Source organism: Phalacrocorax aristotelis, chromosome 2 (assembly GCF_949628215.1).
Source record: "Phalacrocorax aristotelis chromosome 2, bGulAri2.1, whole genome shotgun sequence".
Classification (NCBI taxonomy): domain Eukaryota; kingdom Metazoa; phylum Chordata; class Aves; order Suliformes; family Phalacrocoracidae; genus Phalacrocorax; species Phalacrocorax aristotelis.
The window spans coordinates 58,835,548-58,847,932 of NC_134277.1; the positions used below are offsets into that span (position 1 = coordinate 58,835,548).

The following is a 12,385-nucleotide window of genomic DNA, read 5'->3' on the forward strand; positions in this document are numbered from 1 at the left end:
TGTGAGGGGAAAAACACAACCAAGACACAACTAACCACATGCTGTATTTGAGATACTGGTTTCCCTTTTGGGGTATGCAACTACATTTTAGTTTGTTTTATCAGTATCTGAACAATAATGTGATTCAAAATCTGCATCGGATGAGTACAGGTTAGCTCTAGTCACTTGGGCACAAGAGCAGTTTCAGGTTGTAATGACCTTGATGTCTCAGATAGATTAAACACCTTCAAGGAAGACCAGATCATTTTTGGTTTTATACTACTGTCATGATAACGCAGAGAAATAAATGAAGGAACTACAACCTGTGAGAAACATCGCTACTGAGAATGAAAGTGTAGCCTGCAATGGGGTGCCGTGTACACATCACTAAGGAAAACACTGTAAATGTCTGAGGTTTCCCCTTGGAAACAGACAGCAACAAGGACTGGGAGAAGCAGAGATGGTGGTGTCATGTTAACATGAAACAAGTAGGGAACAGTCACTGAAACACTTTTTTGCCTCCCAGAAAAAGAAAAAAAAAGGACCAAATTAGGTGTAATAAAAATCCCCATAGGTTCGTATTTAGCTATGCCTCTAAGTAACCTGAAGTAGTTCATTACAGCACAACTAGAATGATAAACACCAAAGAAACTGGTATCTTAATCCAATCCTATATACAAACTTACTATGTGTTATCATTGCACCCCTCACTGGCACAGGAAGACTAGTAATCCTTTTCTCCTTAGTTTCAGCAGATCAGGCAATCATAATTTAGTAGTAACAAAGTCATGCCATTTGTGGGAGCAGACAGACTGTCATTAAAATTATCATCTTTCTAATGAGCACCTTGTAAATCTGATTAAATTTATGTCATTAAACTAAAAACAAAATCTGATGTATCTGAAAAATAACTAATTTTTAAAACTAAAAATCAAAATCACAAAAAAGGACTGCAACCTTACATTATCTACCACATTGATACACACAGTAGCCTTTTCCAAAGTGGCACAGGCTTCAGAGATGCTCTCTTTATTAACGTGAGGCTGGTTTGAGCTTCTTTCACCTCACTCTGGAAGGCAGAATATTTATTGAGAAATGACTAGTCCTTCAGTGCAACAGACCACAGAATTCATTGCACAACAGGAGATGAGTAGACGAAGATATAGTACCTTACTGGTCAACTGTACTTATCAGTACAAATGAAAATATTTGACTCTTTCAAATTAAGAGAACATCGCTTATAAAATACATTCAGCTCTTACAATCCAGTTTAAAAGGATGAAAACATCACTAGCCAGACATCTCTGCACGTGGCAAGTCTCTCATGTCTTGAAATTAATGCCATATTTATATCTTTTATCATTAGCGAGCTATTAATGCCTACCACCTCCCTACCTGCCCATGCTTGAACTCTCAGTGGAACAAGACTCTCCCTAGACTAGCACATGTGCTGCTAGCTGGGACAGCGTGTCAACCTCAGATTAATTATTAGCCAATAAGGGCACTGCACTGCAAACTGTGAGAACCATGTGTCTTTTCTTCGTGGGATGGCTCTAAAGTCTAGCCATGTAAATCAGACTGCAAGACCATAGCTTCTCAATTATTGTTCTGCTTCCCTTAAGTTTTAATGAATGTTTACCTAAAATATCCCATTATTTTCCTGAGTAAATACATCCTGAATGACTCAGTGTGGGAGAAGGGGGAAGGAGGATGAAGATTGTTTTAATCTTTTTTCATCAAGAAACCTCCTTTCTCTACAGATAAACGTCCCTGTTCTAGATCAAATGCACCTTTTCCCACTGCAAAATAAGAAAAATATCTGTTCATTCAGAGTTGACAAACAGACAATATACGTGAAGCAGTTCAGGGGAAGTGAGGTAGCTTTAATAATCTGTATCATATTATTATTTGTCTGTTGTAACTTTATGGCTTATAACCAGGAGTTTAGGCTCTCACAGCTTCCCGTCCCTGGAGGGCAATGTATCAAGATGGTAATGTATCATGACCTCAACAAATGTTCTATTTAAACAGCACAATGACTCCCAAATGGAAAACCCGTTTCTGCCTGTGATATCTCAAGTTTAAATATATTTCTCTTTTTAAAAAAAAAAAACACAAAACAACCTTCATTTCTAGAAAAAAATGGCATGGCAGGGATTCACTGCCATGTTCTACCTTCAAACACATAAGGCCCTTCAGCACTGGTGAGGCTGGTGTAAATGTGCAGTTAGGATAACATCAAACCCACCATCCCAGGGGCGTCTAACTTACTGAGGTTCCACCTGAGGCCTGTCGTGGTCACACTCTCACAGGAGTTCCCGATGGGGATGAGGCCACACCAGGCACCTTCCAGTCCTGTGTCCACACGCAGCTTGTGCTTGCCCTGCAAGACAGAAGTCAGTGCTCACCAGGGACCCAAATGGCATCTGCCAACAGACCTTGCAAATAAAACAGAAAGTACTTAGATGGAGATAGGTCCAGAATGTCCCCCAAAGGCTCGGGAATATTTGGCTGCAGGAATTCAGGTTGTTGACGTTTACAGAGGGAGGAGAGACATATGCTTAGGTTCCAGACCTCACGGCTTTCAAAAAATTTGTTTCTGGGCTTTTCTAAGCAGAATCTGGCTTTGCACGTTCTTCCCTCGCATTTTTTGAAGAGGCACTTCTGTCAAAGCTAGGCTCCTTATTCCTATGAAATGAAGGCGTCCTGACCCATTCATTCATTTTTCTCCTCATCTGAACAGCTGTGTTTCACTTCCTAAACAAAGCACCACTGAAAATCCTTCATTATTTTGACAACATCTGTAAAATTTCATGTACTTCTCCAGGCAAGTACTCTTCCCAGAAGGAAGAATATGTGCAGAAACTTAACTAGGTGCTAGAGAAATTAACCTAAATATTTAGAGTAACATGCTTACAGTGAGAACAACAAAGTGATATTAAAACACATTTTTTGTACATCTAAGATAAGTTAATCTTGCAACTATAAAGTTCATGGGATGCAGGAGAAGCAGCAGCTATTAATGATGATGGATTTGTGACCAAGCTCTTAATTAGTACTTACAGACCCTGTGTGAACCTCTTGCCAGGTATCAGCATATGAACAGTTGCAAGAACGAGTAGATAGTCAAAAACTTTTACAGAATGAACCTGCCACTGAATGTTAGAGTTCTGGCACAATTTGTGTTCTAAGAAACCAAGAAAACAGCAAATGCGAACCAGTGACAAGTTCAGTGGAGAAATCATCCTCTGCTCTGTTCTACACAGGTAATTTATTCTTTCAAACAAATATGGGCTTCACTAGGGGGAAGGGTAGGATTCTTTGAAATAGAGGTTTCTTTGGGGTTTTATTTTATTATCTTGTGGATGCACAGGCAAGCTAAACCCTTGAGCATGTCTCTTGCACACAAATTCTTAATCACTATAAATAAAATTAGATATGCCTATTTATTAATCTACCAAAATAAAAGAACCCTCTGAAATCCAGTGAGTATTCAGCAAGTACTTTGTTAAGCAAGAAACCAAGGGTTTATACCAAAAGAAAGAAGAACAATCGAACCATAAAACTCAGGTAAATGTCCCAAGCAGCAAAAATACTTTCTCACAAATTTCCTTTTGGGGAATGTATTTAAGCTTTTTTCTTATGTCCTATCCTCTTATAAGCCCATTCAAAATGCCCTTGCAAATACAAAGTCACTAGTTAGAAAGTCAAAACTGGAGGCAAAGTATCTTGTTGCCGAGATGCTGATGTCTGATGCGTTCGACAGCCTTCTCCTGTTAATGCCAAATGCATTATGAAGAAACAACTTCAATACATGTCATGCTCTCAGTTAACAAATGAACCTTGGAAAAGCTGTCAATTAGGGAGTATCAGATTGCATAGCTTAAGCCTGTTTGATTGTTTGCAGAGCAACAAGAAAACCAATCCAATATCATCTATCTTCTCAGGGTGTCCAGCTTCATGTGGTGATGAGCCATGTATTTCTATAGTGGTTGCAAACGCATGCCTGCCAAATTCAGAGGTGTAACAAATTCAGGCTTGATAACATTTTAACTATGCAATATGCCATGCTACTTCTCTCTTGCAGTACAGAGGGAGGAGGAAAAGGAAAGGAGGGGTACAGTTACAAGCTCTCTCGTTATGTGATCACAGATATTGTTTATAATGAAGGAAACTATGAAGGGGTGGGACTGTCCATTCCCAATGAATGTACATATCGCTGCCCAGAGCTACTTGAGGAGAGTGGCAAACACACTACATTTATCAATTAGTTAAGGAATATAAAAAGAGAGGTAAAAGTAACTGGCTCAGCAGAGAACCTGATAAAGTCCTGTATTCTCAAAAATGGTGTCTACCTACTATTAGGTTTGTGTTTCCTATTTTATGACATTCTGGCCCAGCTTACAGATAGGATTCAATTCAATAAGACATTCGTGCAGAAATCTGTCTTCCCGTTGTCATGAAATAAAACAAAGGACATCATTACCAGAGGCTTGCCAATATCTAGGATTTTATCAGAAGTCTTTCCTGTCTGATACTTCCCTAAAAATCTCAGTTCACATGTCCCAGTGATTATTTGAGAATCCTGACTTTCTTCCCTAAAAGGGCATTTTCTAGCCCTCACTTGTTAGGAGATATTTCAAACTAGGAGGCCAAAGGGCTAAACAAAAGACAGCAAGTAAACAGGAATTAAAGTATTAAAATGCAAATTATTTTTTAAAAAACCTCTCAATTACTAAGCCAAACTCATGGCTTAGGGATTGGTTCACTGATATTACACAGACAGTTGCTAAGACTTTTCTTTAAATAGATCAGTAAGAGATCTTAGTATTATTGAAGACAGTGGGGATAAAAAAAGGGAAATGGATATTGGGGGAAAAAAACAAACAAAACCCCCAAATGGCCTGTTCATTTTTGCCAAAAAAGATTAATCAGCCAATGCATTTGTACAGTAAGGCTCTAAAGTCAAAGCACTGCGAGTTTGCCACAGGAGAAATCAGGTGCCCAAGCTTATCTCCAAGTTTTCCAGTACAGATCTGTCAACCAAGCAAGGTGGAACTGCTATTTGCAGGAGGAAGGGAGGTTCAGAGCTTGTAATTTGCAAATACAAGTAATAATTTGTTCTATTTAAATCTCTCTGATTAAAGGAACAATTATACACTCGCACTTAAAATATGAAACTGTTTTCAGTTTCTGTAGAACTTGAAGTTCCAAAATTAGGATTAAAAAGAAAACCAAAGTTTGACTAAATGAATCCCTCCTTAAGTTTTGCCTCTGTAGGAGGTAACTGAAATATTTTCACATTTAACTTAAGAATCAAATATTACCATGTTTGAATGATACTGGTGATAAAATAATGGCAAAGAACACAGCTGCATTGATTTTTATCTTATTAAGTCAGTTTTGAAAAACATTGATCAATCTCCAGCATTGATTTTTTTTCTTCATTTTGTCTCCAATGCTGGGAAATAAGATCAATTTCTAAGTTCAGCAAGAGAAAATGTCAGAAGATATTTTTAAGAATGCTTCATCCATACAGGTTAAACTTTTCCTTCTGATTCTGATGTCCTGTGTTATAAGAAAGCATTTAGGCAGCAGTGGTTAAATATACCCCCCTCTCCAACACTGCTGTTGCCAAGAGCAGACCTAAAAACATAGTTGTTCTCTGTCACATCTCCTAACTCAAATGAATAGCAATCTGATTGCCAGGAACTCATATACCTAACCCTATCCAAGGTTGTAAGGCACTAAAATCTTTAGTCAAAAATTTGCAGGATGAAAAGCATATGAACAGTATCAAGATAAAAGCTGATAGCTGCTGTGTGTGCACAGATACCCCACAGGCACTTCATAAAAGTACAGAGAAAATTACTTCTCCAAGGGCTTTCCAGACCAACTTGAATAAATGCATTGCAATATACACATACTCTAAAATAGATATCAAGCAATTAAATGTTATGAAAGAGAGAGAGAATGGGGACTGATTCTCAGTACTTCATTCTGAAGGGACCTGAAGGAGGGAAACCTGGAACCTGGCTGGAAACTGGACACAGGGGAGAGACAGGAAGCCAGTTAACAAGATGCTGGGGAAGAATAAGGAATTAAAATTAAGCTTTAAAAAAACAAATTAAGAAAGACATAATACACAGATCTTGGAAAATGCTGAAGGACTAGGACATGTGAAAGGTAACGGGGAAGGAAAAAGAATGGCTTACAGGATTAGAGGACAAAGCAACCTTACTCTAATTTTCAGGATGCCCTGATAATCTGTCCAGTATGAACAAATCTACTGAATAACTTAACTCCTAGAAGTCACTGATTTTCTGAGAGTATACTTTCACCCGTGCTTGCTGTGGGATCTGGAACTGCAGAGAAACAGGATTTCTTGAGATCTGGCCAACTGCCCTATGACACCTCCTCCAGTAGCTACATCTTCCTTTCTACAATGTTTTGATAAAACATCTTTTTATATCAGGTTTATTTCAATGATTACTCCATAGATGGCAGCACACACTTGAAAACAACAGCAGCAGCAAAAAACTAAATACAGATGTAGTAGTGTTATCCAGGGAAAAGGCAAAAACCACAATCTGTTTTAGTACATAAACATCTGGGTGCAGAAAATGGTATATAGATTAAAGACTTGGGGAATGGATGGAAATCAACATGATCACCAAAGAGTGCAGCTGAGAGGAGGAGGAAAGGAACAAGGGTGAAACCAAGCTGACAATATTTATGTTTAAAATCAAATACCATGATTGGCAATGAAGTAAAAACAAAATTCCAGAAATATTTCTACTAATCATTAGTTGTGTAAGAGCTTGACTTAACAATAGTAAAAGCTTTTAGGGTGAGATTCTGAGCACGATAAATACAGCAAATTTTTCTAAAAGGATGTCTTTAAGAAGAGCTATTTTGTTATAATCCTACAATATCATCAATTGTCTTTTCAAACAAATATACATAGTGCTAAGTTGCTATTATGTGAATGCTGTTCACAGAATGCTATCTAAGCCAACCAGGCTTTTTGTTGCTGTTGAAAATAAAAGTATCCACAGCTCCAGTGAAAACTCAGAAGTCTAAAAGCTCTTGTATATCCTATCAATGACTGCTTAAATTCATATGGAAAAAACAGCAAATTTTTTGTACTTCAAAACAATATTAAAAAATGTTGGATGCAATCCTGCTGATCCTTACTATCAATGTTAGTAGTGCTCCTGTACTGAAATGGATAGATTTCAGTATATCAATTATTTGCAAGACAGAACCCCACCAAGCCTACCCTTCAAGAGGACCACTTCATAAAATGACGACTCTATAGTGAATAAATCGCAGGCAGTAGAGAGAGAATAAATTATAATCATTTTTAGACCCAATTAATGAACACATCTGCTTCAAATAAATGTATAGAAAGAAATCCCTGTGGAGGTAACTGCCACTAAAATGAAAAGATTTACTATACCCTGAGGTTATACGTTTAATTGGTTGCTACTGTGTATCTAATGTACAAATTACCCACAAAGAGCAAATGATGCCAGAGTTTCACACATTTGCACATGAACTTCTCCTATAGGCCTAGAAAAACCCTCTTGAGAGTACACTTATATACTATTGATGACATGTTTTACTGAGCACAGTAGGTGCACCCCGTGTTTGCCCATAACCTGTTGCAGCACGAGCAAGTAAAACAACTCTCTATCTTCTGCAGTCAAGCCCATATGACTGACAAGAAAACAGTGATCATAGGTGCAAAAAATACAACAGTATATTTCTCTCTGGAGGCTGCAAGCAGTTAAAACTGCCAGCAGCATAGACACTGCAAGCATGAACACAAATCATAGGATCATAGAATCATTAAGGTTGGAAAAGACCTCTCGGATCATCAAGTCCAACCATCAACCCAACACCGCCATGTCTCCTAAACCATGCCCTGAAGTGCCATGTCTACAACACGTCTTGTAAATAAATAAGATATCAGGGAATACAAAGCTACTTTAAAAGGGAGCTTGGGTGGCTTAATTTCTTTTCACAGACGTATCTTAAATATTGATAAATACCAAAAATACTAATTCTTGTTCTACTCTGAGTACTACCTTAAAGAAAAACTCATTCTGTTGAAACTTCACACTTGCAGAAGACATTTTTTTCGGTTTATCATAAATCAATGCAAAACACACCACAAATGCAGCGTGAAACTATGATAACCAAGAACTGGCTGGCCCTTCTCTAAATTCAAGCAAGCCTTGCATTGGCCCAGTGTGACATTTTATCCTTGAGCCTGTGCATTTCAAGCCCTATCCTCTGCAGGCCCATCATTATAGGTTTAATTAGCATTTTTAGTGATGCCTTTAAAAAATCAGAACCATTTTCTTTATATCCATTTATGAGACTACAGAGTATAATAGATTGCAGATAAGAGTGAAAAGTAGACAAGCTGCTGAAGATTTCATATTGCCTGTATAATTATTATGCAATGTTGCAGTTAAATTGTCAGTCTAGAGGGGCCTTTACTAAGGGCACTAATATTCTGTAATTCCTAAGTGATCAAAATTACAGCATAATCTTTCTCACCATCCACCAGTTCATAATACATTTAGTGCCACTGCTCATTCTTTTTTGTGCATTTCTACAGGGGAAAAGTCCAGAGGATCTCTTCTACCTAGACTACATTCTCATATTTTCCTTGGTATTAGAGAAGCGTGGGAGTTAATGCAAAAGACAGGATATTGTTCACCTAACTTGTGGCAAGAAACAATAGAATTACTAAATATTGCTGGAAGGCACCTTTATGCTATGTAAGAATACATGGAATTTTTGTGCAAGTACATAGGGTGGAAGGGGTTTTTTTTGTTTTGTTTTTGAAAGTGCTTAGGCTCTATTGCTAAGCAAGAAAAGAATTGTGGTTACCAAGCCTAATGCATATCAGTGTTTACTAACACATGCTATACAATAATATTTGATAGATTTTATTTCTTGTCTGGGTTGCTCTGATCAGGTTGTTTTCTCTATGCATCTTGCATTCTCTTCCCTATTACAGCTAATCTGTCTTCCATTTCACATAGTTCTTCACAGTCCATACTGTGATGGAGCCTATCACGTCCTATTTTAGTGCAAAGAGATTAATTGATTAATTTTTCCTTTCATCAACTGCTGACCATCTGAATCTTGGCTGGCTGTTGTAGCAGGTGCCTTTGTGACTTCCTGTAAGATTCAGATCTGTTTATCTGTTCTCAGAAGTCTTCCCAGACATACTGGCAAATCATTCTGTAGTTCTCCTCTTCCAAAGTCTCACTTGGAAATCTTCTCTACTACGTAAGTAAGAAAAATGACAGGCTGGTGGTCAACACCTTCTAAGACTTTATTGTACTCCTCAATCTACAGCCATGTGATGCCCTTGCTTTTTTATGTGTTACACAATGCAGCAAATCATGACCCCAGAAATCCTCTTATATACCACCATCCTTTTAGCAGAACTGGCTTCATATTTGGGGGCTTCATGTTAGGATTACGGGTTTCATAAAATCCTGGCCTCTATAACTTCTTTGGTTTAAACAAACAGATGGACAGCGTTCTTTGCATTGAGTGGGGGAAATCTCACAAATCCTCTTTTCTTCCTTTCATTTCTGACTGTTACTTTCACATACCACTAGGTGAGAGAAAGGCTTGAACTTCTGAGACAATTTTCAGCACCTCTTCTTGATTTCTCTTATAGGAAGGAATAATTTGCTGTTATTATAAAGATATTCATTAAGCTGGGATAAGAAACCATACCTGTTTTCAGTAGACAGGCAAATAGTTTCTGCTTTATAACAGCAGGCTTTGAAGAAGTATTATGCCCCAGATCTTGTGCTAGCAATGACTGACTTCTTCTCTCTACACCCATGAAATCGAAAGACCTGTTGTTCTGGTCAGGAAGAACAAATATAATTAGAGAAACTTCAAGCTAGCCATTTGTGGAATAATTGCTGGAGGTGACTTAGAAATTAAACTTAGGTTTTTAGAAAAGGTACAGCATTGAAGAAGCTGTCAGGGTGAAGTGCAGCTGCTATGTGAGGAATCCATTCCACGGAAGTTCCCTAGTAACCATAGATGTCAGCAATGCCAGGAGAACTTGGCGTACTGACTCTAAGAGGAGTTGTCCGGAGGGTGGAGTGGTGCAGACGCATCGTGGCCAGGCTCTGTGATAAATGGGAACTCAAGGTACCATGGAGCTGGTATGCTGCATATTTGCCACCCTGGGCCAACAGTTTGTCATACTTTTGACAAAATGCTGTCCTTTTGGTGAACTTTGCTTATTATAATATCATTATAATACCAAAACACACCTCCATCCCAAAAGTTACCTGCCTCTAAGGTGCGACCACCCCTCACTGAGCATGAACTTTGAATTTCTTCTAGTCTATGCTTTTAAAAGTAATGCGAGGAAATTCTACACCACTCGTAATAAAGGTATGTATGACTAGAGTCACTCAAGCTCCACCTGACAGGTAAAAAATAGTATAAAATGTGTGAAGAGAAAGAGGATGTTGGGGAAGATACCATCGCGTACCACTCTGACTTATGGGACCAGTTGATGGGCTGAACCTCCTACCCTCCCCCGCTAGGATGCCTTTGGGTAAGATCAAAATATCTGGGTATACCATCTGTTTCCCCGGGAAAACTTAGAAACCTCTCTGTAGCTTCACTTTAAATCTCCAATGCTTCATATTTGCTTAATGCATTTGCAGCCTAGCAGTGTTACTCATCTTCTTAGTATCTATGTGTGTGTCTTGTAACCAGCAATCTTATCACCGGTAATCCAAAGAACCTGTGTATCTATTGCTTTAATAAATTGTACTCTTCATTACTAACAACAAATACTCTGATGAGTGGTTACTTCTACAACCCTTAGAAAATAAACCGTTGACCAAGTCTGAGACTAACACTGGACTTAGCTGCGCCTAGACTCCTCTCTGAGAAGGAGTTTAGAAAGCAAGGGGGTCCTGTCTGAACCTCGTGACTCAACGGTAGGGTCTTCCCCTAGCCACTCCTCAGACTCTTACCATTAAAGCAACACCACTCTAACATAAATTTTTTTCTTCTCTTTCTTCCACCTTCTCCCCATTTTCTTGTATAGGTAAGTAGTTGGAGATTACAGTCTTTTCTTGGCACATGTAGTGAGGAAACAAAATACTATACTACCCTGAACTCTGTTTTCCTCCTTTATGAATCACTCTTGGACAGGGGTGTGAAGTTTACTTGTAACAGCCTTTTTATAATGGATATAGCTTCAGTTCCTTTGCATTTCAGTGGGAACTGCATCCACGCCATAAGTGTCACCAGTGACAGATTTGGTCCTCAGAACACAGAGGAATATTCACAAGCACACTAAAATCATTCAAAGTAGGCCAACCTGAGTCCTAAATGTTTGACAGTGATTTCTTACATAAACAAATACAGTCAGCCTGGTATCTTTTCTCACAGGACTTTGAAGGTCTGAAAGCCGAATGCATCTTTGCAGCATCCCATTTGTCATCACAGTTATAATTCTGAGGGAGCATCCCAAAAGAATTATACTGGTATATTTAAAATACCACCAAAAGGTAGAAGAAATTGTATTGTGTAGCAGACAATAAAAGAACAAAATCCCCATGTGGCATTTACCTTCTGCCCTCCTTATACCTATGTGGAGGACCTCTTATATCTCCCAAATGAGTATTCAAAATTATCAACATGCTGATAGCATACTCAGCCTTAGCATGACATGGTGGAGTTTATACTTTTTGGTGTAATGAGAAAAAATGTCAGCAGAGTTGCTACCCTGGATTTCATGAGAGCAAACTTTAAGCTACTCAGGGAGCTACTTAGCAGTGTCCCCTGGAAATCTGCATTTGAGGGCTGAGGGGTCCACAAGTGCTGGTCAGTTTTTAAGAACCACCTTTTAAAAGGACAGGAGCAGGCAATCCTGTTGTGTCAGAAGTTGAGCAAGCAGGGCAGAAGACCAGCTTGGCTGAACAGGGAACTCTTCTTGGAACTCAGGAGGAAAAAGAAATTGTGTGATCTCTGGAAGAGAGGTCAGGCTTTGCAGGAAGGTTACAGAGCCATGGTTCACATATGCAGGGAGAAGACACAAAGGGCCAAAGCTCAACTAGAGTTGAAACTGGCTAGTGTTGAGTCAGAGAACAAGATAGGCATTTTTTTTTTCCAGTATGTGAATACCAAGAGAAGGTCCAAGGAAAATATTGGAGCCATACTTGCTGAAAATGATCACCTGACAAATGAAGAAAAAGCAGAGGCATTAAATGCTTTTTTTGCCTCAGTCTTTAATAACATTAATAGACCTTGGGCTGCCTGGTCCTCTGAGTTCAAGGATCACAACTGCAGGAACAGTGATTTTCCATTTGTTGTGGACACTGACACTGTAAGG

General features: G+C 38.7%; 1 protein-coding gene across 7 annotated transcripts in view; it reads right to left on the bottom strand.

The window, feature by feature from the left end:
- The window catches only part of TPK1 (thiamin pyrophosphokinase 1), a 308,617-nt gene that overhangs the window by 61,423 nt on the left and 234,809 nt on the right, over positions 1-12,385 (bottom strand). For all 7 annotated transcript variants that reach the window (XM_075083749.1, XM_075083751.1, XM_075083753.1 and 4 more), the window contains one exon: positions 2,251-2,362. In XM_075083749.1, coding sequence (XP_074939850.1) covers positions 2,251-2,362 — 112 coding nt within the window. The remainder of the gene's footprint in view (positions 1-2,250; positions 2,363-12,385) is intronic.